The 27,623-nt window shown below is 45.3% G+C and overlaps 1 protein-coding gene across 2 annotated transcripts in view; it reads right to left on the bottom strand.

Moving 5' to 3' along the window:
* LOC118087145 (dual specificity protein phosphatase 22-A) overlaps positions 1-25,780 on the bottom strand; it is a 42,664-nt gene extending 16,884 nt beyond the window's left edge. Inside the window, exons 1-6 of one of the 2 annotated variants that reach the window (XM_035119525.2) lie at positions 25,584-25,780; positions 24,536-24,581; positions 24,257-24,361; positions 18,867-18,900; positions 9,255-9,337; positions 4,401-4,450 (exon numbers count right to left, since the gene is read on the bottom strand). In XM_035119525.2, coding sequence (XP_034975416.1) covers positions 4,401-4,450; positions 9,255-9,337; positions 18,867-18,900; positions 24,257-24,361; positions 24,536-24,581; positions 25,584-25,678 — 413 coding nt within the window. In that variant the 5' untranslated portion in view covers positions 25,679-25,780. The remainder of the gene's footprint in view (positions 1-4,400; positions 4,451-9,254; positions 9,338-18,866; positions 18,901-24,256; positions 24,362-24,535; positions 24,582-25,583) is intronic. The other variant, XM_035119523.2, reaches the window with a different exon arrangement.
* Positions 25,781-27,623: the final 1,843 nt, after the last annotated feature.

The raw sequence follows: 27,623 nt of genomic DNA, 5'->3' as shown, positions 1-27,623 counted from the left end.
GATGCAGTTCTCCAATGGAACAAAGTTTACAAAAATGCATATATTAGGGGAAAGGGTGCAAATAAATGAAGGTATTAATTTAAGAAAATACCATACAAAGATGCATTAAATTAGGGGAAATTGCTCACAAAAATGTGGACATGAGTAAAAGCTGCATGTAAAAATGTGTTTATTAGCAGAAATTTGCTTTGACGTGCTGAAAATTTTCATGGGTGGTTTGTTTGTTTGTTTGTTTGTTTGCTTGATGCAAATTGCAAATTAAATTTAAATTTAAATTTAAGTGTTGCGTTTAAAGTGATATGGTACTTCTTTAAATGTATGGTGTAGATTTGGTCTAGGACTCAGGGTCATCCAACTGAGTACTGTAGATCTTAAACAAATTAAATGAAGTCCTTCATCACACAATGCATTATTATTAATTCACGAACTCACTACCACTTGATGTGGCAACTGACTTCATATTGTCAGTATGTTGCAGGACAGATTGGAAGTTAGAAAAGTGACAAGGAAGTGCATTGGAAAATATGGAATGAATGAATGGATGGATGAATGACTAATGGGGAGGTGCAACAACACCCCTCAAACAAATCAAGATGAACGTTCATTGCCGTATAACTGCCCTGCGAACATATCAAAATGAATGCTCAATAAAAACCAGACCAAGTCTAACCTCTGCATTAGCTTTGTGCAAGCCAGTCAGGAAGAATGCTGAATAAATTGGTCATCTGGAGAACTTAATGGCTTTCAAATGGGAATAGACAATTTCATGGAGAAGATGAGTTTATCAGTGGCTCATAGGTGTGCTGGTAGCTAAATAGAACCTGTGTCCAAAGGCAGTATAGCTCTGAATGCCAAATGCAATAGCAGGAGAGGCTTGTAGGCTTCCCAGAGGCATCTGGTTGGTGAAAAGGTGGCTGCTGGAATAGATGGATTGTTGGTCTGATGGAGAAAGGAAGTGCTGTAGCTCAGTAGCAGAGCACATGAGCAGCCTGCAGAAGATCCCATGGTTAATCCCAGCATTTCCAGGTTTTAGACCCCTGTCTAAAACCTTGCAGAGCCACTGCCAGTCTGACTCAGTATAAGACAGAATGAGGCAGTAGAAGACTCAATCCCCAAGGACGTGCTCTATAAGGAACTGACTTCAGGCTCCAGGCATGTTGACAGACCAACTCTGTGTTACAAAGATGTCTGCAAATGTGACATGAAGGCTGGCAACATCAACCCCACCCTGTGGGAATGCCTTGCAGACAACTGCAATGCCTGGAGACAGACAGACAAGACAGGTCGTGTATCCATAGCAGTGACCAGAGGAGGAATGACTGCTGCGAGAAGCTCAGGGAGAAGAAACGCCATGGTGCACCTGCAGCAGCACAACTAAATGCCTTCATCTGCCCCAGCTGCAACAAAACATGTCTGTCCTATATCAGTCTCTACAGCCACAGCAGGCGGCGCACTCCTCCATTGTCTACCGAGACAATGCCAACAAGTATAAGGCATCTGTGCAAGCCTGCACCCTTCTAAGTCTGCACACAAGGGGCACAAGATCACTTCATCATATCACTGAGAGTTATCCACACCTGCAGTCAGATCTGTGCAGGTTCCTGCCCCTTCCCTTTCACCCTTTCGTGCCACTCCTTTGATGCTGGCAAAGGAACTGACAGCAGGGCCGTCTTGAGCAGATCGCGCGCCCTGGTGCTGAGGGGCGGAGATCGCTCCGCCGCCCGCCCCGCCCTCGCAGGGCGCTCCTTGCCAGGCCGGCTCCCAGCTTACCAGCCCCGCGCCATGGTGCACTGCACCACCGGGGGTCTATGAAGAGCCGGCCCTGACTGACAGCACCTCCTTTGACCTTCACTTACCAAAAGGAAATGAAAGAAAAATGAAACCAAACAAAGGTGTGGGCAGTGCCAGAAGCAATGCCAGTAAAGAGGCACTAACAGTGTACGTGGCAGTCAGATTTCCTGCTTGATGATAAGCCAGGTAAACTTGAGGCATGCTGAGAAAAAGGAAAGTTATCCCAGGTCCTTGGCACCTCAGCAAAAGGTGTTTCCATTCACAGAAATAACACTCAGGTACTGTAAAATCCCCTTCTCGATTTCTTCACTCTGGCTTGATGACAAGTGGCTGATGAGGTAATGAAACCTCTCAATTTGGTAATCTATTTTTAGAACCTGAGTGCAGAATTGTTGTTTATTTAAAAGTCAAAATGGAACTGTTGCTGCTGCTGCCAGTACTGTAAAAATTGGAGTTCTTGGTGAAATCAGGAAATCAAATGGAAAGGTTCCAAGAACTCGGGCCAGGAAGGAGATTAATTATGAATTCTTCAAACTGTTTTTTGCTTAGGGTAATGAGACAAATTCCAGTTGAAATGATTTTCAAATTCAGGACAAGGCCCTGTTTCATTTATTCTTCATCAGCTATAGTTTCATGGTCAAAGTGTACCAATTGTGTTCGCCAGAGGCCACTTTGCCACTTTGACCATGAAACTATAGCTGATGGAGAATAAACAAAACAGGGCCTTGTCCTGGATTTGAAAATAATTTCAACTGGAATTTGTCTCATTACCCTAAGCAAAAAACAGTTTGAAGAATTCATAATTAATCTCCTTCCTGGCCTGAGTTGCTGCTGCCAGTGGCATAGTGTGGGAGAGCCATGGGGCAGTTGTCCCACACACAACATTGTTAGGGGTGCAAAATTTCAGTACCCATTGCTGCCTCATTACAGCTGCCCACTTCCGTCCCTGGGCTCCATTGAAAACGGCTTCTCCATGAGAACCAGAAAGTGACCTCTCCAGACAACAGAGTGACTCTTCTTTTCTTATCTCTGAGGCTACAATATCCTGGGTGACGTCGACACCATTAGGCAGTTGAATGCGCATGGGTCCATTTCCCTCCCTCCTACCCACCCTCTGAACACAGCCTCGGGAGCTGGCTACCCATGCTACACCACAAGTTGCTGCTGTTCTTGTTGTAATAATAATTAATTTTCTTCTCTGCAGGATACACACACTTTTTATTTCAGGCATTTTAAGTGAGTTTTTCTGATGAGATGGCTAGTTTTAACCGATCTTAAGATATACTAGCAACCTCATACCGATTGTTGCTCAGGAATTCTAAGAAACCAAAAAAAAACCAGTGCAGTTTTGAAATCCTTGGTTAAAATCAGTGCAGTTTTGAAATCAGTGGTTACAATCAGTGCAGTTTTGAAAGGTTCAAGTCCACCATCTTGATTCCAAATGGCACCCAATTGTATCTCAACATAGACAAAAACCCACTCTTCAATCTCAGAAACTATCATGTAAAATTAGGTTATGATAACATTTTTTTTCAGAGAAGTGTGACTAGCCCAAGGTCACCCAGCAGCTGCATGTGAAGAAGCAGGGAATTGAACCCAGTTCACCAGATTACGAGTCCACCGCTCTTAACCACAACACCACGCTGGCTGTGGTTAAGGCTGTGGTTAAGATCACCAAGGCTGTGATCTTGCAGGTGTGGCATTAAAACCCTCTTGGAAAGCAAGAGTGGGTGGACCTTCAGCCCACTAACTAAGGGTCATTCCAAGTCACCCAGTCTCATCTGGACTCTGGGGGGGGGACCTTTCTAAGTTCACAAGGATTGTGAAATTCAGCGTCTCATGCAATGTGCAGAAAATAACCCCTTAAGAGCAAAACTTCCTTCCTGTGGCCCATTGCTTAGAGGCATGTTATGATTGAAAGAAAAAGAAATAAGAAGGGAAGGGAATAAGCAACCCCCCCCAACTTGCTGGAGCAGGACGTTTTTGTCAAGCTTCTTAGTCCCCTCAGAGGGAACCTTTAGCTCAGGGAAGGGGCCGTTTCATCTGAGGGGGTAGCTTTTCAGTTGACACTGAGACACTGAATCCTGTGCCCATAAAAGAAATCAGGTCATACTTTGTGTTGGGGATAAAGAACCATTTTCAGCCTGAGGGCCACATTCCCTTCTAAGCAACCTTCTGGGGGCCACATGCCAGTGATGGGCAGGGCTGGAAGCAAAAGTGGGTGGAGCAACAAATGTCCATTTTCCTTTTGTACAAATAGCTAGTTTCTACACACTTTCACACTGTCTTTCATTCAGTGAAACGAAGGGCAGTGTCGGAGTTCAAGGACAAATTCGAGCTTAGTAAAAGCACTCAAGCATGGTCAATGAGTATATGATGTGGTCTAAGAGGAAATGAGGGCATGGCCAGGGAGAGGCTTGGAGGACCACATTCAGGGCCCAGCCTGAGGTTTTCCATCTCTGCCCCATGTACTAACATAATATGGATCAGTGTGTTGTATACAAAACTGGTTTCTCTGATGAACAACAGGTGAAGGAAACTGGATTGCTCTCTTAAGAAAGCTAGCATGTTTGCATTGTATACAGGCTGAAAACCCTGAGAGAACTTACAGGTTTTGATTCGAAGAGTCTGAGGCTGATATGCAGAGGTAGGTCATGTCCTGTGAAAAAAGAGACCAACTTTACAAAGGACTTATGCATTCCACCTCATGCTGGAGGCACAGCACATTAAACAAACGGGGGAACATCTGCTATTGTTCTGTAAGAGTGTAACCTCAGATTTGTTATTTGCATTTAGCACAACCTCATCTGATTAAGAGCCAAATGACTCATTATCTTGGAGCTCCATTTTAGAAATGTGTACTGACCACGATATTCAGTTCAGACCACAGCATTGTAAAATAAGCTTGCTTTGGCTTAGACTAAATTGGAGACTACCTGGTCCAGCTCTGGGGTCAGATTCTGCTTCATTCCATCCACCGCCAGGCACGATTGGGGAATCAATCAAAACTTTTTCCCCCTTTTGAAAGCCGGCCAGAGTGACTCGGGTAACCCATTCAGATGAGTGGCATATTATTATTATCATCATCATCATCATCATCATCATTACTACTACTACTACTACTACTACTACCCGCAGAAGTGGGTAAAATTTGCAGACATAGTAACTCATCCAGGTTCAGGGGCACTTCTGTTGGACAACTCTAAAATGTTGTCATTTGAAAAATTACAGTAATTGTGGCACTATGGAAAACAGCATTCTTTTTATGTTTGGATCATCAAGGTGCTCCAGGGCTCCCTGCTTCATACTGTGCCCCTATGATGCTTTCTCTTTACAGAGCCCCAGCATAACAGGTAATTATGCCCCAAATCTGCATTATATCCTCTGCACCAGATTGATGGAAGAGTTCTGATCTGATGCAGCCAGCCTGGGTTCTAGGAAACAAAACCTTGCTCACTGTTTTGTGATGCTTTAATCAGCCCTAATGAAAATGGTTGCTGTCAGATGACCTGATAGTTGAGCATTGACCCTGATCTGTTTGCACTAGGTCAGCGAGGATGCTAAGCAACATCAACTGCTTGCTGAGCGTTCATTCCAATTTGTTTTCAGGGAGGTTAGAATCATAGAATTGTACATTTGGAAGGGATCCCAGGGGTCATCTAGTCCAACCCCCCTGCAATGCAGGAATCACAGTTAAATGTTGTTCCACTGCATCTTCCCATCACTTTTCTTATCCCCATAAGCCTAATGCTATGGTGGAACAGGTTGCTGTGCAAGAGCACCAAATCAGCTTAAATGTGAAACCCGAATACAGTCGTACCTTGGATCCTGAACGTCTTGCGAGTCAAACATTTTGGCCCCCGAACGCCGCAAACCTGGAAGTGAGTGCTCCGGTTTGCGGACGTTCTTTGGAACCCGAACGTCCAGTTGGTCTACCTCGACTTCTGATTGACTGCAGGAGCTTCCTGCAGCCAATTGGAAGCCATGCCCTGGTTTCCAAATGTTTTGGAAGTTGTACGGACTTCCAGAATGGATTCCTTTTGATTTCCAAGGTACCACTGTATCTCCAGCTGAAAGGACCTCAGGTGGCAGGTGATTGGGGAGAAAGCTCTCTCTCTTCCCAAACTCTGGATAGTTTCCACCAGCCTAACTAGACAATACAGGGCTGGAGAGGCCCATGATTTGAGCTGGCACATCACAGCTTCCTATGTTCAGAGGCAGAAAAAGAGAGAGGCCACTGATATAGTCCAAATTAAGCATCAAGCTAAGTACACCACGGAGCAAACTTCATCCAACTTGAGTCTACCTGCTGCTGCTGCACAATTTTCAGATTGTTTTCTATTGGGCCAAGTCATTCCCCCTGGGCCCAACTTGGTTCATCTATACGTAGGTTGCTGCTTTTTTAAAGTGGGGGAGGGGGGACACACAACACCACTAGTATCGAAAATACTTTTTGCGGACAGTGTTGCAACTCGTTTGCAACAGTAAAATCTTCCAGGCAGTTGCTAACCTCTCCCTCTTCTCTCCTCACCCCACCCCATCCTTCCCAGGCAATCACACAACAATACACATCAGGATTAATTACTACTCTCCTCTGAAACTTCCTCCCACCCCTGCTCACTACCAGAGATGGGACCCCGGCACACACACACACACACCACCCCATGTACACTCTCTCAGCATTTGCTGGAGGGCTAGGCATGGGAAAGGAGCTTGACTCTGCAATTCTTTTTGCCAGAGTGACAAATTGCTCAATGCACCCGTGTGTTTCCAGTTCCCCTTTTTTTCCCTGGCCTCATTCACTCCATCATGTTGTAAGACCTCTGCACCCATTTGCCATCTGTCTGGCAAGTCTGCAGAGATGCGGTCCAAGCAGCTGCGGCTTTGGTGAGCGGTTTTTGCTCCCTGCATTTGATCCCCCCCCATGGCATTAGTCAGTATCTCTTACCAAGAAAATGGCTTTCACGGAGTTCATTTTCAAAATAAATACATACTGTATTTTCTTGGGAAGCAAACCAGCATGTATCGCCTGGGCAAATTCACCCATACAAAACAACACCATCAGTACACACACACACACACACACACACACACACACACACACACACACACCCCTCTACAGCTGCATTCAGTCATGTGGTTTATTGCATTAGTTTTCCTGGTTACAATGCTAGTGCCTCTATCCTGATTTCTAACATGTCTTTTAGGCTACATTTACTCTATAAATTTAAAGTGCTCCCATGCCACTTGAAACAGTCATGGCTTGCCCTAAGGAATTCTGGGAGGTGTGCTTCATTCAAGTGCTGGGAGCTGTTAGGGGAACCCTGATTCCCCTCACAGAGATACAATTCTCAGAGTTCCTTGTGAAGAGGAATTGATTAGTAAACCACCCCAGATTTCTTTGGTGGAACTATGACTGTTAAAGTAGTATCACAGTGCTTTAAATGCAGGGTGTTAGTGTGGCCCTGGAAACAGCTAACACAGAAATGAGCACTAAACAGCTGCTAGATTTCCAGAAGTGGTTCTTCGGCTGTGTGAAGAATTACATAAAGTGTGAAAATTATCAGGTAAGGAAACATCAGGGAAGCAGAATAAACTGCTATTACGGTAGCAGCAGCTGCATCAGAACATCAGAAGGTGCGTTGTATCAAGTCAGATAATTGGCGCATCTAGCTCAGTATTGCCTGCACCAGATACAGGAAACCACTGGCCCTCCAGATGTTGCTTCACTACAACTCCCATCATCCCATGGTTGTTGGCCATGCTTAATTCCATTTTCTCTGAACACAAAAAATCCCAATGTATCTTCTCTACCTCTCTTTTAAATCGGAACCAGTGAAGGCAGTGAAGGTCCTGTGTGAGTGCCTGGAGGCGGTTGGAGGATGGATGGCGGTAAATGGTCTGAGGTTGAATCCTGACAAGACAAAAGTACTTGACAGGGTGGGCTGGTGTGGAGGACTCCCTGGTCCTGAATGGGGTAACTGTGCCCCTGAAGGACCAGGTGAGCAGCCTGGGAGTCCTTTTGGATTCACAGCTGTCCATGGAGGTGCAGGTCAACTCTGTATCCAGGGCAGCTGTTTACCAGCTCCATCTGGTACGCAGGATGAAACCCTACCTGCCCGCAGACTGTCTCGCCAGAGTAGTGCATGCTCTAGTTATCTCCCACTTGGACTACTGCAATGCGCTCTACGTGGGGCTACCTTTGAAGGTGACCCGGAAACTACAACTAATCCAGAATGTGTCAGCCAGATTGGTGACTGGGAGCGGCCACTGAGACAATATGACACCGGTCCTGAAAGACCTACATTTGCTCCCAGTACGTTTCCGAGCACAATTCAAAGTGTTGGTGTTGACCTTTAAAGCCCTAAATGGCCTTGGCCAAGTATACCCGAAGGAGCGTCTCTTCCCCCATCATTCTGCCCGGACACTGAGGTCCAGCACCAAGGGCCTTCTGGTGGTTCCCTCACTGTGAGAAGCAAAGTTACAGGGAACCAGGCAGAGGGCCTTCTCGGTAGTGGTGCCCACCCTGTGGAACACCCTCCCATCAGATGTCAAAGAGATAAATAACTACCTGACATTCAGAAGACATCTGAAGGCAGCCCTGTTCAGGGAAGTTTTTAATGTGTGACATTTTAATGTATGGTATTTTATTTTTTTGTTGGAAGCTGCCCAGAGTGGTTGGGGAAACCCAGCCAGATGGGTGGGGTACAAATTATTATTATTATTATTAATATTATTAATATTATTAATATTTGTAAGGTGCTGGAGAGGGAGGGCCTACAGCAAAACCATAACCCAAACTGAGGAGCTGAGGGGGCGGTATATGAAGCAGTTTGTACTGTGCCATATTTTATAATGTTGTAAGCTGCTTTTAGCCCTAGAGGCAACAAAAATACTATTATTATCATTTAAATTGGAGACATGCTAGCCAATCATAGAATCACGGGGTTGGAAGGGACCCTGAGGATCATCTAGTCCAGAGGTTTTCAACCTTTTTGAGTCCACAGCTCCCTTGACCAACTGCATTCTTTCTACAGCACCCCAGAATGACCAGGGATCGAGGATGATGGAAGCTGTGGTCCAGCAACATCTGGAGGGATGCAGATTCCCCATCCCTACACTAGGCAAATCTGGCATTACAAGACAACTGAAAGCAAGATCTGTTAATGCACAGTATGGAGGGACGGAGGGTTGGGAAATGTAGCATAATCATTTCTGTAATTGCACTGCCCTCTACTGGCTTGTGACATTTCATAACTTCACCACAGAAATAATTACAGTACCTTCACGCATTCACATTTTAGCTGGGGAAGCCAAAGAAATATGAATGAATGGGGTGGGAAATGGCCTGTAGCTGGGGTCCCTAAAGCATTTTACATATTTTTCAGCTGCCATGTTTTAAGTAATCAGATTCCTCCTTATTGCTATGATCCAAGATGCTCCAGATTTCCTCTCCTACTCACTTCCAGCACAGGCTTAGCATTGTTATGCACCGACAAGATGTGTGTGATCCCATTCTTCACTAAGTTCTCTTTGTCCTCAGAATCTGCAAAGAAAGAGAGACTTCTAAGATCCAAGATGAATAAATAGGTGTATTAGTTAATAACCCTTGCTTTAATCCAGCAAAGACCGAAACAAGATGTTACTTCGAAAGATTACAGGTAGGTAGCCATGTTGGTCTGACGCAGTCAAAATAAAAATAAAAGGCTCCGGCGGAGGAGAGCCCCCGAACGCGCAGAAGCCTGCGTCTCTAAGCACCGACGCTCCGGTGACGGGGGAGAGCCCCCGTGCACGCTCCCGTTGCCGCCACCACTCTCTCCCCCCTGGGACATAGGGAGGAGAGAGAGAACGTACCAAGGGAAAGGGGGAGCCGGGCCCCCGGGTGCGCTGCAGCCGTTCTCTCCCACACCGGGACGAGGAGAGAAGAGGGAGAAGAGAAGGAACCCGCTGAGGGAGAAAGAACCCCATCGTCCCCACCGTCGCGGCCTGGCCTAGCAGCCCTGCCGAAGGACCACCACCGCCATTAAGGAGAGCGAAGAGGCGAGGTAGGAGGACAAAGGCCGTGGGGGAAACACGAGGCAAAACCAGGCCCAAGCCCGCCTCTCAACCCCACCAACAAGGCCCGTCGGAAAAGACATCGCCTTTGCAATTTTTTGCAACTTTTAAAATAATTTTCCTCTAATTTTTTATTATTATTGCTATTATTTTACTTTTTCTATTTTTTTAATTTTTTTTGGGGGGGGGTCTATTTTTCCTTTTTTAAAAAAATAAAAATAAAAATCCCCCCTTTCTTTTCTTTACAAATATACATATACTACTTGCTGCTCTGAACGGGCGAGACCCAGAGAGAGGCAACCCGAGGCAGGACTCCTGACGCTGCTTGGGATCACCTAAGGAGATCTCTGTTTATTTTTGACTTTGTTTTTGTTTTGTATTGCTTCTCCTATTTTTATCTTTTTTATCCCCTCAATTTTTATATTACTCCCATTTTTCAATCTATTGTTACTATTAGGCCCCCCCCCACTCTCCAGTCCTTCTAACTCGGAAAACAAAATAAAAACAAGAAAGGCCTCCCCCCCCAATTTCCCCCTTCCTTTTTCTTTCCTTTTTTCCTTCCCCCCCTTTTTTCCTTCTTTTTTCTTTTTTAATATCTCCCTTTTTAAGGGGGGCGCTGCCACTGCAGCCACCTCCCCCACACAATTTTGCTTTTTATACCTTATTTTTGGCTCTATCTTGTGTGTGTGTGTGTGTGTGTGTGTGTGTGTGTGTGTGTGTGCGTGTGTGTATATACACACATATATCAACCACCTATATTTCTATCTCCATCCCACTCTTTAAGCCCCCTTTACCCCTCCCCCCCCACACCAGCATCTTTATACCACCAATAACACCCCACTCCCACCCTTAACATACAGAACCCCCCGTAGTTACTAATACCCAACCCCCCTTTTTACACATCTCCCTCTCACTACCCTACCCACCCCATTTCCCACCCCCTATGCTCGTTTGACCACTTTATTTTCTTTTATTTCTTAAATCCACCCCGCACCTAATCCCAACACTTCCCTGTTAAACAGAGGACCACTGCTGCTGCAGTCATCCCTACTTTGATTTACTGCTAATACCCCCATCCCTCACAGTTTCAAATACACTGTTCTCCACCCCAGCCTCAGCCCCCAATCTATACCTCACTTAAAGTTTGTCAGTTCCCTGCTCCCTCCCCCTTAACCCCGAAAGCTACATACCTATACCCCCACTTTCATCAACAACCCCCCCAGCAAACCCTCACCCCACACCAAACTTAAGATCACCAACACAATATACCATCACTGCTGCTACTTCCCTTCCTCCCTACCTCTCTCCCCCTCTCTCTCTACCTCCCTTTCACTCCTTCCTTCCCCCCTCTCCCCTCCTTCCCTCCAACTCCCATTTACCTTCCAGTCTCCTATCCTTCCCTCCTCTCCCCCCTTTTTTACCTCCTCCTAAACCCCCTCTCCCCCCTCTTTCCCACTCTCTGACACTATACAATTCTGCTTAAATCTACCTGAAAACAACCCTGCAAAACTTAAACCCTTTTACTACCTGCTGTGGATCCACAACCCCACCTTCCACCCCCAACTAGACCCCAACACACACACCCTGAACGCACGAGGGTGCACCACTGAGGAAATTGCGAGAATTCAAGAGAAGCCTGCAAAACACAACCCAGACGGCACATAAATGACCGCCTAATTCAAACGCTCTGAATAGCCACCAATCAACGCCTGATCAATCCAACAACCTAACACCACGACTTCCAACCATTACACATTCTACTCCAAGAAGTCACCAAACAGACCCCAAACCAAAAACCCCAGGGAAATCACGACAACACCAACCAGGATAATGGCACACAGCGCTGAGAACGCAACGCCTCTTCAAGAAGACGACCACCCGATGACCAAAAAAGATCAGAGGGACCTGGAAACAAGACTGATAGAGAGAATAACAAAAGAATTAACAAAACAGTTCACAAAACAACTGGAGGACACAGTGGCCCCCCTACAGGCACAAATCAACGAACTAACATCCAAACTGGTAGCTCTGGAGAATGAAAACCAAACACAAAAAAGGACAATAGAGCAACACCAGGAGGAAAACACACATATAAGAAAGAAACTGAACGAATTGGAAACAGAAAACGAAGAACTGAGAATCAAACAAGCGGACCTTGAAGATCGGAACAGACGTTGCAACATCCGCTTCCGCAACTTTCCGGAAAAAGCGGAAGAGAAAAGCCCAGCGAACCTAATAGTAAGCTGGTTAAAAAACACAGTGCCAAACCTGAAAATCGAGATAGATGACCTGGAGCGGGCGCACAGAGCTCTAAGACCCATGCCAAAACCCGGCGACCCCCCAAGGGACATCATCGTGTGCTTCGCACGCTACAAAAAGAAAGAAGAAATTTGGAACTACCTTAGAAATTCGACCAACCTTCAATACAAAAACAACCACATACTGGCATTACAAGATCTGTCCCAAGATACCCTAAACCGGAGGAAAACCTTACGCCCATGCACCCGAAGTCTCCAAGAAACAGGGATCAATTACCGATGGGGCTTCCCCTTCCGCCTCATTGCAACAAAAAACGCAAAACAATACACAGCTACCAACAAAACGGAAGCCAAGCAACTACTGAAGGACCTCGGACTCAGCATCCCACCGGAATGGCTTCAAGAGGACCCACCAAGCGACAGCCAAGACCAAGACAATGAAACAACAGCAAATGGCTGGACGAAAGTCCAGAACAACAAGAAGAAAAAGGCAAAGAATCAAGAGAAACACAAAGCACGCCAATACAACCAGACAACACCATCACACACGAAACCATCCGGCCGACCATACGACACAAGAAGCCTGACCAAGATCGACGAAACCAACACAGCACAGAGGAACGACCTTACCGCAACAACAACCACAGCAAAATGAAGCAGCCGGAAAACATCGCAAGCTGAAGGACTGGTGACTCCCCTTCCCTTCCCCCCTCCCCCCCAGGCTATGAACAAAACTAACACCAGCAACATTCCCCCCCCCCGCCCCACATCCCCACAGAAACCGCCACTCCAACACCAGTCCAAACAACCACATCCCACATCCCCCATAACCCAACAACTCACAACACACACCCTCAACACCCCCCCCCCCGAATCCACTCTAAGGAAAAATAACAAATGCAACCCACACACCCCAACCTATGATCAGGCTAAAAGATAATACCTAATTAGCACAATGGTGGCACCAGAGAGCGCACCAACACTCACACCTACACCCTAACACAAAAACAATGATGTTGCTATTAATACTGGCAACATTGTTCCCAAACCTTATACCCGACATCCATGTCGCAAAGACGCTTTACATTGTCTCGCTGATCATCCCCCATCGTAAACGACAAGGGGGAAGGCCTGTCTCTGAACACGGCCCTCCACATCAGCTGAGACCCAGGGCCAATCGGCCAAGGGCCGGATGGCCCAAAATACCCCAAATGAACACCTATAAGACTACACATAGGAAACTCTATACACCTTACTCCCTACTCTCTAACCCAAACCTAACTCTAACCCCACTAGCCCCCTACCCACCACACCCTAGGTCAGCGAAACCCCAATGGTTAAGTAAACAACACACAGTGAGAGACACAGGACAACCTGGACGGGTTGGCAAGGAATCGCCTTACACAACAGATAGACGTGATGGCTAGCTTAAAAGCGATTACACTAAATGTGAGGGGGTTGGGAAACCCCATTAAAAGAAAACGCATTACCTCATACATAAACACCATGAAACCACACATCACCTTCCTACAAGAAGTACACAACCCCCCCAAAGGGAACAAACTTCTGAGCGACCCCCGCTTCAGTCAACAATGGGTGGCACAAGGCTCAGGAAAGGCTCGCGGAGTAGCTGTAATACTTAATAAAGACCTAAACTTCAAAGCCACAACAGTCCTGAGGGACAAAAGGGGCAGATTCATTTTCATCAAAGGAACACTAGATGGCAAAATTAAACTGACAATCGGCTCTATATATGCCCCAAACTCAAAACAACTAGAATTCTTCCAGAAGACACTGAACAAACTCCTCTCCTTCATGGAAGGGGAAGCCATCATAGGAGGCGACCTCAACCTAAATATGAAAGGCATATCCCTAAAAAACATCCAATCTACAACCCCATGGGCAACTTTCCTTTGTGGAAAACCCCCAATAACTAGGGACTCTTACAAGTTAATAAAACTGCTAAAAGACAGGGGTCTCTACGACATTTGGAGTGAACAAAACCCGGGAGACACTACCCACACATTCCAATCTGGACGACATGGCACAACGTCCAGATTGGACAGCATTCTGCTCACACAGAACCTAATCCCTCGGGTGGAATCATCAAACATAGGCAACATTAAAATCACAGACCATGCCCCAGTAGAAGTCACCATTAAAATAGGAGAGAGAACACATAGTACCCCATCATGGTCCTTTAGCCCCATCCTAACCACAAACAAACAAATTAGAGAAAGTCTCACAAAAACCCTCCAAAATTACTTCAAAGAAAATGATGTAGACAACATAACAACCCCTCTCCTATGGGACGCAATGAAAGCAGTCACCAGAGGAGCTTGCATAAAAGAGAAAACACTCCTTAAAAAACAAACCTCCACAAAGATTACTAAACTAGAACAAGACATTACGACCCTCACATCACGATACAAACAAACAGGATCCAAAAAACTTCTTAAACTTATAGAACAAAAGAGAAGAGAAATAGATTCCCTAGAAATTAATAAAACAATGATCAACATTCTATATTCTAAACAACGCTTCTATGAATATGGAGGGAAAAACTCCAGACTATTAGCGAATAGATGTAGGAAAAGAACACTCAAAACAAGAATACACTGCATCACCAAAAAAGACGGCAACACAACATTCTCCCCCAAAGAAATAACTTCAGAATTTGCAGAATTTTACTCTAATCTATACACCTCCCACAACCCACCTGAGAAGGAAATAAAAGAATTCATAGCAGGACTGACCATGCCTACCTTAACAGATGAAGAACAGGAATACATGGACAGGCCCATCACCCCAGAGGAAATAGACATGGTCCTCAAAAACCTGAAACCACACAAGGCCCCAGGCCCAGACGGCTTCACAGCAGAATTCTATAAGAAATTCAAAGAACCCCTATTGCCACACATAACTCGCCTATTTAATGACATCATGAAAGGGGGGCCCATCCCCAAATCCTGGACCCACTCCAAAATAGTCTCCATCCCAAAACCACAGAAGGACAATCTCAAAGTCGAATCATATCGCCCAATCTCATTAATAAACCAAGACTACAAGATATTCACATCAATCCTGGCCAACCGCTTAAAAAACTTTTTATGCAACTTAGTAGCCCCAGATCAGACCGGATTCGTCCCTGGTCGCAACATCACGGACCCCATCAGGAAACTGCTGAACCTAATCGAGCACAGCAAGGCAACCAAAACCCCACTGACTATTATGTCTCTAGACATCCTCAAGGCCTTTGATTGCCTAGAATGGAAATACCTGTTAGCAGTATTAACTAGCATGAAATTTGGCCCAAACTTTCTACAAATCCTCAAACAAATATACTCACAAGCCTCAGCAAATTGCAGAATCAACAACATAGACTCGAATAGCATAAAAATCCAAAGGGGCACAAAACAAGGATGCCCACTATCCCCCTTCCTATTTATACTGGCCCTAGAGCCGCTAGCAATCCGAATCCGTGCAGCCACAGGCATCAGAGGAGTGAAAATAAAAGGCAGAACATATAAAATAGGGCTCTTTGCAGATGACCTAATGGTCACAACATCAGACCCCTTAAACACAGCAATCTCCCTAACCAGAGAACTCAACACATTTGCGACGGTGTCAGGCCTGCGAGTAAACTTTGCAAAATCGGAAGCCATGTGCTTCAACACTCCTCCCCACACCCAGAAAGAACTCACTAATATCACCAAAATAAAACTTTGTCACACCAAGTTCAGATACCTAGGGGTACAAATAACCAAAAATCTCAACAAATTATACCTACACAACTATAAACCCTTGTGGCGACAAATAAACAAGGACCTGAAGAGATGGGACAACATGAATTTCACCCTCTCAGATAAAATGGCAATGATCAAAATGATCACTCTCCCAAAATTAACCTACTTATTCCAAACCCTCCCAATCTGGATTCCCCCAATTCAACTCCGCAGATGGCAGAGAAAACTGCACTCCTTCATCTTCTCGCATAAAAAACCAAGAATAAGCACCAAATACCTGCACCTCCCCACCTCACAAGGGGGATGGGGAATCCCTAACATAGAAACATATTATAGGGCCAATCAAATACGACATATAATCCCATATATACTGGAAGATGAGACAAAACAATGGATACACTTAGAGAGAGACACAATTGAAAATATCAGCACCACAGCATACCCATTCCTCCCAAACAAGCTAAGAAGGATCCCCACAACACTTAATAGATACACACAAACCATGTTCAAAGCATGGAAAACAGAAATGGACAAACTATCCCCAACCACATCCCCACTACTCCCCCTGATCTACCATCCATTATTCCACCATGCAGCACAAAACATCCACACTAAAAACTGGCAAACCAAAGGCCTATATCGCCTAACGGACTTCTATAAAAATAACATACCTCTGACAACACAAGAAATACAGGATAAACTAGAAGACACCCAAATACCCTGGTTAGCACAACACCAATTACATACCCTCTTAAACAAGCCAGCAATAAAATTAGCAGCAACAAGACCCCTGACACCTTTTGAAATCCTCCTAATGACAAAGGGTCACGGCAAAGGGATGGTTTCTGCAATATATAAAATACTGCTCCAAAATCCCACAAACTCCCCAGACACAATAAAAAAACAATGGGAAGAAGACATAGGCTATGAGATTAACCCCACTCAGTGGACCAGAATGTGGTCTAAACCCCCCTTTAAATCCATATCAGCAAAAAGGAAAGAACTCACTCTGAAAACCATCTACAGGTGGTACCTAACACCACGAAAACTAGCACTAATACGCCCAGGAACCTCATCAAAATGCTGGAGAGGATGCACCTCAACAGGCACATATTTTCACATGTGGTGGGAATGCCCCAAAGCCCAACAATTCTGGAGAACGACCATAAGAGAAATAGGTAAAATAACCCAACAAACATTAGAACTCACCCCAGAACTGGCCTTGCTAAACATCTTCCAGGACAATAATGCCCACTTACATCACAAAGAACTCATAACCCACTTACTCTCAGCTACCAGAAACACCATAACCAGACACTGGAAAGACCTTGCAGGAGTAAACATGGATCAGTGGTACCAGACGGTATGGGAAACAGCCCTATTAGAAAAATTAACCAATAAGTTGAAATTGACACGGGGCCAAATAGAAGAAGACGGCTTCACCCCAGTATGGTTCCCCTTTATCACATACACAGCCCAACAAGACAACGACAGAAACCCACCAGCAACATACAAATCAATATGGCTAACCTGACCCAGAACACCCGCCCACCCTACTCACATAAAACAGACCACCACAGCCAACCACAAAAGAAAACTATATCCTAAGCCAACCCCAAAAACTCTCACCATCAAAGGAAAACAAAGGCACAACAAAGAACCTGCACAACCAATGCTGACACCCCCCCCACTTTAAGTAATCTAGAAACACTGTTACCCCACCCCAACCCCCAACCCCTCCCCTCATCCACCGCTCTCCCCCCTTTCCTCCCCAATGTCTCAACAATTGAAACTGATCTGTAAAAAAGCTATGAGAGACATTGCCTATGTCTTTGTAAACTGAGAAAACCTTTAATAAAAATTTACAAAAAAAAAAAAAAAAAAAAAAAAATAAAAATAAAAATCCTTCCAGTAGCACCTTAGAGACCAACTAAGTTTATCATAGGTATGAGCCTTCGTGTGCATGCACACTTCTTCAGATACTTCGAAATATGTGTGTAAACTTTCTCCCATTTCTTTAAGGGAAAAGCAGCCTATAGAAGCTGCAGATTTATCACCAGAAGAGTGCTATGGAGGACTTGACCCTTTCCCTTCGAGCCAATCCAAAATCTCCCTCAAGTAAAGATTATGGTACTTATGTGTACAATCTACTTTGGTCCTTGTGTTCTTAAGCAAGGATTTGCCCACATTTGAACATTATTTAGCTGTTCATCCACTTCTCCACCTCCTGTTGAATTAAACTACAGCAGTCCACCCACACATATATTAGGAGCAACTTCAGTCTTCCCCATTCACAACAGGGGGCATTCTGTTTTGTGATTGTCCCCTCCTTCTAATCTGTTGGTTCTAATATGTGGGCTGATTTAATTTTTTTTCTAGTGTGTATGTGTTTGCAAGGGGACTGGTTGGCTTTTAATGCTGTTGAGTTAATTTGTTGTGTGGTATTTATTTTGCATTTTTGTTCTTGTTTTCTCTCTTTTCGAATATCTCTCTTTGGGAAAAGCACTTGATAAGCGGGGTATAAATAATGCAAATAAACAACTACAGATTAAACTAAGTATGAAGAAATTATGAACACGCACTCTTGCTTTATAACATTAAATCATGTGGATGGATCCAGCCCCAGATTAAGACCTTTAGAAGCACTGAAAATATTGTTGTGCCCTCCCCCCTTATGTAACTCAAAATAAAAGCAATGCTAAACCATAAAATGAAATTTTGTTTTTCAAAATGGCACAGAACCTACCTGTATGTTAAATGGCACATATGCCTTGTGAAACACATTGTTCCCTTGCATTATATCAATCCGTGTTAGTAGGACACTTCCTGATCTTGGTGGGGATAAGTAATAATACTCCTAAATCTATAACAATACATACACCATGCAAAGCTGAAACCAGCTCATCATTCCACAGTTGTACTAACTAGATTCAAGGAGGAGGGGGGAACAGAGGCCACATACACTGTTCATAATCAACATCTGCTAGGAGACAGGCACAGTTTGAAAAACACTTACCCCTGATGTTTCCAAGGTACAGCCCCCCCACAACCTGAAAATAAGCCAAGAAAAATAATTAGTGCTGCAGGCACTGCCCCTTCTGAACAAGATCCTCCTTGGCTTATTTTATTTATTTCCTAAAATTGATTGTAAAAAAAAAAACCAAGCAAACCTCTTAGTGGTTTACAAAAAGATAAAACAAGAAAACAAGAAAAAAATACAATATTTTAAAACAGGGGTCAGCAAACTTTTTTAGCAGGGGGCCGATCCACTGTCCCTCAGACCTTGTGTGGGGCCGGACTATATTTTGAGGGGGGAAAATGAATGAATTCCTATGCCCCACAAATAACCCAGAGATGCATTTGAAATAAAAGGACACATTCTACTCATGTAAAAACATGCTGATACCCGGACTGTCCGTGGGCCGGATTGAGAAGGCGATTGGGCCACATCTGGCCCCCGGGCCTTAGTTTTAAAACATGTATGTTTTAAAACATACAGAAAGTTAAACTACTAAAAATAATAATTAAAATTCACGCTTTCTATGCATCTGGGTAGGCTTAACAGTAATGCTTTTTTCGAGGAAAAAGATGGAAGTATCTGCCTATTTCTGTTCTCTCCATTTGTCATTTTTCCAATCTTAAATTCAATTCTCCACATTTCTGCAAGAATGGTCTCATTAAAAAAAATCTCATGGAAATTCTTCCACATTTGGGGAAGAATTTCTCTTGGCACATTTTTGCACCCAGTTTTGAGTCACATACATGTTTTTGCATGCAATTGCTCATAATGCATTTTGGTATATGTCCATTAATGTATTCATTTTTATATTGTTCTCATATTGTTTCAGGAAGTGTGAATTTGATAAGTTCAGCTTTAAATGTGAATGGAAATAAATTCCTCCCCAATCCCTTCTCGCAGAGCTTGAGCTGACTAAGGGTGGACAGAATGACAACCAGTATCTACTGGTAAATCACTGAATGATTTGCAGTAGTAGATCAACATGGATTTCTCCTCTCCTCCCCATCTTAACCATTGCAGTAACTTCCCAATTCCCAAACTCGGCTTCTGAAATGAAGAAAGCATGAGAGGAGGGGATTCTGAACAGATTGTGGGGGCAGGGCTGTAGCTCAGTGGCAGAGCATCTGCTTTGCATGCAGAAGGTCGCAGATACAATCCTCAGCATCTCCAGGCACGGGCGTAGCCAGGATTTTTGTTGGTGGGGTGGATTTTGGGGGGCAGGACTTTTGTTAGTGGGGACAGAACTGGTCAGTTAAGTATTTATATTGTTTTGGTTGAAGGGCTTGAAACAATTTGGTTGGTCAAAGGCCTGGAAACAATGCCTTATGAGGAACGGCTTAGGGAGCTGGGTATGTTTAGCCTGGAGAAGAGAAGGTTAAGGGGTGATATGATAGCCATGTTCAAATATATAAAAGGATGTCATATAGAAGATGGTGAAAGGTTGTTTTCTGCTGCTCCAGAGAAGCGGACACAGAGCAATGGATTCAAGCTACAAGAAAGAAGATTCCACCTAAACATTAGGAAGAACTTCCTGACAGTAAGAGCTGTTTGACAGTGGAAATTGCTGCCAAGGAGTGTGGTGGAGTCTCCTTCTTTGGAGGTCTTTAAGCGGAGGCTTGACAGCCATCTGTCAGGAATGCTTTGATGGTGTTTCCTGCTTGGCAGGGGGGTGGCCCTTGTGGTCTCTTCCAACTCTATGATTCTATGAAGGGGGACAGCTGCCCCCCTGGATACGCCCATGTTTCCAGGTAGGTCAGGGAAAAGCTCCTTGCCTGAAACCATGGGAACCTTCTGCCAGTCAGTGTAGATCAGCCAGAACTAGATGCACACATGATCCAATTGCATATCTATCTATCGATCGATCTATGCCAGCTTCCTATTAGAGGACTGTGAGCTCAGTTCTAGGACAGGGGCATAGATTTGGTGCCTTTTAAAAAGCAGCATTCTGAATCCTTCGCCCACTGCCAGCCTCATAGGTAGCACGCGAAGTGCCAGGCAACCTAAACATCAGCCCTTCCCGGCGTGACCTTTCAAACAGACACGGCTTGGCTTCACACCAGCAGCAAGGGTCTACTGTGGCCCAGAGACGCCAAGGCTCTGTTTTGCGTTTCTATAGCAGCCAGCGCAGATCTTCCAAACAACTCCACTACGAGAGACGGCATCCAGGGCAGGCACACACGAAGGTGCTATTTTTAAGTGCTTAGCTCAAGACATCTGAACAAATGCTTCTAAACAAAACAGCCCCCCCTCTCTCATTCCTTCCTCCTGCTCTGAAGAGCAAAGAACAGTTGCAACATGCTGTGCCCCCCGCCTCCTAACAAAACGAACTTGGGCAGTGTGGTAGAGTGGTTAGAGTGTCAGACTAGGACCTGAACTTTTCAGGAGTCAGATTTTGTAGAAAGCATTCTGACAATGAGCTATCCTCCACAGTGGGTGGTGCTTATTGGACCTGGTATGGCATGGGTAGGCAAACTAAGGCCCGGGGGCCAGATGCGGCCCAATCGCCTTCTAAATCCGGCCTGCAGATGGTTCGGGAATCAGTGTGTTTTTACATGAGTAGAATGTGTGCTTTTATTTAAAATGCATCTCTGGGTTATTTGTGAGGCATAGGAATTTGTTCACCCCCCAAATATATATATATAAGGTCTGAAGGACAGTGGACCATCTGCCTGCTGAAAAAGTTTGCTGACCCCTGTGGTAGGGTGTAAGACAGGGAGCCCAACAGTAGGTGGAGCCAGAGCTAGTGGCAGATGCAGAGAATTACAGTATATTCCTGCGTATAAGACTACTTTTTAACCCAGGAAAACCTTTCCAAAAGTCGGGAGTCGTCTTATACGCCGGGTCGTTTTATTAATACGGCGAGTATATCCCAAACTCTATATTTTAACTGGAAAAGTTGGGGGTCGTCTTATATGCCCAGTCATCTTATAAGCCGGAATATACGGTACTATACCAGCTGAGCCAACTCATTCTAGTTTTGCCCCCATTCTCCTCCCTGCTGTGTTCTACAAGGGCAACATTAAGACTAAGAAGGAGGAAGCTGACAAGAAGGACCACCCTCCTTGGATTGGTTGGAAGTAGGAATGCAGGCAAGTAGGGGCAGGCTGAGTTTGGTGGGACAGTGTCCCATTTGCCCTAATAGACCTGCGTTGCTGAATATCCTGCCTACCTTTGCAGGAAAGTGAGCCAGCCAGCTGAGAAAACCTCCTGACCGCAATTATTTCAATCCAGAAACAGGGAGGTCGGCCGTCTCTGATTTGAGCAGGCATTTTTATCTGGGTCAGAGGATCTAATTTTAATTCAGTAAAGCTGTGACTTTCCCTGTTATTTAAGTATGCAGGCAGTAAACTGATCGCACTGCCAGGCACCCAGCTGCATGTTAAACGCACAGTTCTTCTGTGAGTTATTGTTGTTGTTTTTTTAAAAAAGAATACCAACCAATATTGCTGAATGTCTTCTGATATAAACAGGAGGCTGCAGCAAGTGTAAGTGGGGTGGAAGGCTCACAAAGTGGGAAAAGTAAACTGTAGGGAGTTGGGAGCTCTCTGGAGACACAGACCAATAGTTTAGAAATCCTTCTAACATCCCTGCAAGGTAGGCCATTGTTGTTATCGCTCATACTGCAGACAGGGAAGGCTGAGGAAATACAGCTGGCTTGGGGCCACTGTGAATTCTTCGCAATAGACAAGTATTCCTCTGAATTACCAGTTGCTGTGAATCTCAAAGGGGGAGAGTGCTGTTGTGCTCAGATCCTACTTGCTGGCTTCCCAACTGGGGTATCTGGTTGGCCACTGTGAAGACAGAGTGTTGGATTTGATGGGCCCTTGGCCTGATCTAACGGGGGTCTTCTTATGTCATGAAAATTTGAACTAGCAGCTTCTCAGCTCATCCTTCCATCCAATGCTCTTCAGTGGAGCAGCTGGATAAATTTACACAATGGACTTAATGGCCTTACAGGTGTGCTGCTTCCATCGTGGAGCAGACAATCAATGCTTCTCTCCCCTCTACCCTGCCATTCCATGGCTTACAACTACCGGTACCTCTGCATCCCAGATATGCTAGAGCCATGCTCGCCAAGGACCACATGAAAATTGCTGATGGTTTACTGCTGAGTGGTTTTTTTTCTGCCTGTTGTAGCAGTTCCAATGCACTGTGCTAGATACTATATGGTTTTTGTATTGTATTTTTATTGCTTCCTTTATTTATTTATTATTGCATTTATATCCCACTTTCTTTTTCTCCAGAGAACTCAAGGTGGCTAACATGGTCCTCCCCTCTCCATTTTTTTTATTCTTACAACAATCCTGTGAGGTAGGTTAGGCAGTGACTGATCAGGGATTTGAACCCTGGTCTTGCAGGTCCTGGTCAGACATTCTGACCACATTGGCTCAGTGTTTACTTTTTTACATTGTATACTATCGTATTACAATTTGCAATCAATCGAACTGAATTTCTAATGAAAGAAGCAATAAACATACAGCTGAAAATCAATATGACTACTGAATGCAGGCATGCTTTGAAAGACCACCTGAGTGAAGTTTCTGGACCACTGGTGGTCCACAGTTTGAGAATCCCCCTGTGTTTAAGCAAAAAGCCACCAAAAAAAGTCAGGTTTGCCACCCCTGATTAAAAATACGAAAGTGTGCATGCTCAGCCACAATAATTGAAAATTATAATTTGCTGCTGCTGCGCTGCTAACACATATGTGGCAATGAGCTAATTTTTAAGGTAAAAATAATAATAATGTTTGCATGCGTACCTGACTGCCCAAGATTATAAAGTGTTTTTAAAAAGGAAAGGAAGGGAGGACACTGGGATGGCCAGCATCAAGCCTGTTCAGCCCTAGCATACTGTGCCTGTTTGTGCTGCTTCCATCCTCATCATGGGTGGTGCTGGGGGCCAGGAAACTGGACTTTGGCCCTGGGGTGTGGCCCTGCTGTGCCACCAGCTGCTTCACAACCGCTCAAACCGAGCCTTATTTCTTTGACATGAATTGCTTCACTGCAACCTTCGCCAACCTGGTCCCTTCTCGATTTTGGGGGACTACGAAGTCCCATCAGCCCCAGTCGTGCTGGTGTGGTCTAGCTGGTCAAGTGTCCAGCCACGACCCGGGAGACCAGGGTTCAAATCCCACTCAGCCATGAAACTCATTGGGTAACCTTGAAAACCATTCGCTGTGCCTCTCAGCCTAACCTAAACCACAGGGTTGTGATGGGGATTTAATGAACGGGGGAGAACCATGTAAGCCAGCTTGAGCTCCTTGGAGGAAACAGTGGGGTATAAATGCTAAATAAATACGGTAAATAAATAAATAAATAAATTTACTACCTTACCACCCCCAATCCCACCACTTTTTGCTAAATTGCAATGAACCCCAAGGATTGTACCTTACTCATACCGGTCCCCATGCCACTTTGGAGTTCCTCAGCAGGCAGGCTCACACACAAAACCCACAGTTGCTCATTCCAGCTTCCCTGTTTGTCACCAGGGCACTGCAAAACATAAGGAGAGAAAAGGGAGGGAAACACCCTTATAACTGAGACGCTCTTCCCTCCTCTGACTCATTCCGAAAGGTGCGTTTATCTGCTGAGGAGTGTTATGGGCCAGGAAGAGCATGCGCTGGTTATTATGGGGTGGGGACTTGCAGGAAATCTCCGTACACTTACCAGCTCTGCCGCATCTGAAGCGGGAGGACAGAGTACCAGGCAGGAACTCACACACACACACACACAGAGAGAGAGAGAGAGAGAGAAGCAGCGGCGTTAATATTAAGGGTCACAACAGGACACGGAGGAATGGGGACTTGGGATTCTCATCCAGATCTGCAGATCTTACGTCACCAGCTGTGACATGGGATCCTTGGTCAGTTGCTGGCAGACTCCTGTGTGGGGCATCAATACTTGCCACACAAATGCACACACTCCCCTCCCATCTCTGCTTCATGAGTCACTGTGCTACAGCTGCTGCTGCCAAGTGAAATGTCTAACATAATGTTGCAATGCAGAGGTTCTGCCTTACTGAAGAAGACAAAAAGAGGGGAAATCAACAAACTTGGGGAAGAGTGGGGCTCATGGAAACAGCTATCCCCCAGACTTTGCTTATCACAGAAACCCTTCGAAATCCACACTTCTCTGGATTTTGCAGCACAGCTTCCCAGCCAAGTAATGTGTTGCAGACATTGCATTGTGTGCAGACTAGAGTCTATGTATATATTGATATTAGGGGCTTTCCCCCCCCTGCTTGCTCTGCCCGCCAACTCTGCTTACCGATTTGCCTGCCAGCCCTTCCCCCACCCCTGACCAAACACTGCTCCCTTTACCCCTCACCCATCCCCTTGCCTCCCTCCCCCCCACCAGTTTGCTCCCAGCCCCATTCACTTTTAAATGAGGGAAGAGGCGCTTCACAGAGTGACTTGCTAAACCACTGTGTGAAGCACCTCCTGCTTCCATTTAACCTCCCTTACATTTTTATGTATAAAGGAAGAAACGTCATGTACAAAAAAAATGCATTGTATTGGGTTTTGGTTTGTTTGGTTTTTTGCAAAAATGTGTATACTTTGCATACAAAAATGTGTTAGGGGGAATAGGCTGGAATTTCATGTTTTTTTTAAAAAAAATATCTTTTTTAAAAATTGCAAACTGATGCAGAAATGTGAAAAACTGAACTTAGGTTTGGAAAAATGAGAAAGCAAAATTGTCATTTGCCCATTCCTACCTCTCAGGTAAAGACTCCAGTTCGGGCTGCTCTGGGGTCGTGCTAGGAACTTCCTTCGGAGACAGCTGCAAAGCGTCATCCGCCAGCAGAGGCATCAGCTCCTTTCTGCTGCAGTCATGCTTTCTTTGGCCAAGATACGTTCGTTCATTCGTTCATTCATTCCTTGCTTGCCTCTTTCCAATGCCAGCCTCCAAAGAAAGGAAGCGGGAAAGGGACCTCTGTTTTGGTACATTAGCAGGATTCACCTAAAGAGGGAGCTGTTGCAGAGGCCAGCCGGCCTCCCTCACAGGGATTCCGAAAGCAGGTCAGCAACTGTAGAGTCAGTGAAGGCAGCTAGTGCTATTTTCAGGCACAAGCCACTGGGCAAAGCACTTCAGCTCAGAGGATAACCTCCCCCACCCAAGCGATCCTTATATTGCTAGGCTGCAAGGGATGCAGGACGCAGCTGGCTTATTAGCTGACCTGTAAATCCCTAGCACCAGGGAATGATCTGCAAAATGCTATTCACGAGAGGCTGTGTGGTGTAGTGGTTAAGAGCATCAGACTTAAGAGCTAAGTGCCAAGGGCTGAAATCCTGCCCCTTCTCAGTCATGCTCACTGGCTATCCTTGGGCCAGCCATGGCCTCTTAGCCTAACCTACCTCACAGGACTGTTGTGAGGAGAAAATAGGAGGGGAACCATGTACACAACCTGGAGCTCCTTGGACGAAAGGTGGGGCATAGATGTAATAGTACAAAGGGGGTTGACAAGAGCCAATAGGGCTGATTCACACATATGCCAGTACATCCCCTGAATGCTACAAATTTTTAGTCCTTCTCATGCAGTAATAGTGACAGGATCATTCATGGTCCCGCAGCTTGTATCCTGCAGATGTGAACCTTTACAGCTATGCAAACGATCTATAGTAGCTTATGGCTTTTGTTGCTGTGTATGAACAATGTGGTTAGTGCTGTGGGTTAAACCAGAGCCTAGGGCTTGCCGATCAGAAGGTCGGCGGTTCAAATCCCTGCCACGGGGTGAGCTCCCATTACTTGGTCCCTGCTCCTGCCCACCTAGCAGTTCAAAGGCACATCAAAGTGCAAGTAGATAAATAGGTACCGCTCCGGTGGGAAGGTAAACAGCGTTTCCGTGTGCTGGTCTGGTTCGCCAGAAGCGGTGTTGTCATGCTAGCCACATGACCTTGAAGCTGTACGCCAGCTCCCTCGGCTAATAGAGCGAGATGAGCGGCGCAACCCCAGAGTCGGTCATGACTGGACCTAATGGTCAGGGGTCCCTTTACCTTTATGAACAAGCATCAGTCATGTTCACTTCCAGCTCAATATGCAGGTCAAGGAAAAAACAGCAGGAGTGAGCCCTCCCACTCTTTCCTCTTCTCTGTGCATTGATTCTCCATGGAATTTCGGGGCGCCGGGGGGGGGGGGAGGGAGAGAGACTCCCAACTGACTGTATGAACCACCTCCACACAAAAAATCAGGTATGAGCGTTCCATCAGCAGCACTAGAGATTATCTGTCACTAGGCCTGCTCCTACCTTGGATTGTTTCCAAGTTACACTAAAGAGCACCAAGGTATTAGGAATTAGCATTCACGGATGGATTTCTCAAAGTGGCGTCATGACATCTAAAGCTGCCTGTAGAGGCAGATTGCAACATAGATCAGATCTAGTGCAATGTAGATTTCAAGTTAATAATATTCTGCAGTCATATTTGTTTCTGCCAACATTGAGACTTATCATGCCATCAAGCAGCTCCCTTTGCCAGCTCAGCCACACACATACCCTGTGGGAAGCCAAAGGCAAGGTGGTGCCAACCTTTACGAAGGCTTCCAGAAGGTCAGTCCTCAGGCAACACCTTTGCTGCATTGCAGTAGAAGAAGCTGCTGAGCACTTGGTGCAGAACTTGAGCAATTTCAGGGCAGCAGCACCCAAACCTTTGGCTTCAATGTGTGCCTACATTGTGTTCTGCACACTCTCAAGTTTTATGCAGAATGAGAGGTGTGGTTTCCCTGATTACAATCTGTGGCACAGTGCATGTTGACGTGT

This window comes from Zootoca vivipara, chromosome 6 (assembly GCF_963506605.1).
Source record: "Zootoca vivipara chromosome 6, rZooViv1.1, whole genome shotgun sequence".
Taxonomy (NCBI): domain Eukaryota; kingdom Metazoa; phylum Chordata; class Lepidosauria; order Squamata; family Lacertidae; genus Zootoca; species Zootoca vivipara.
This window is presented reverse-complemented; position numbering and strand designations above follow the sequence as displayed.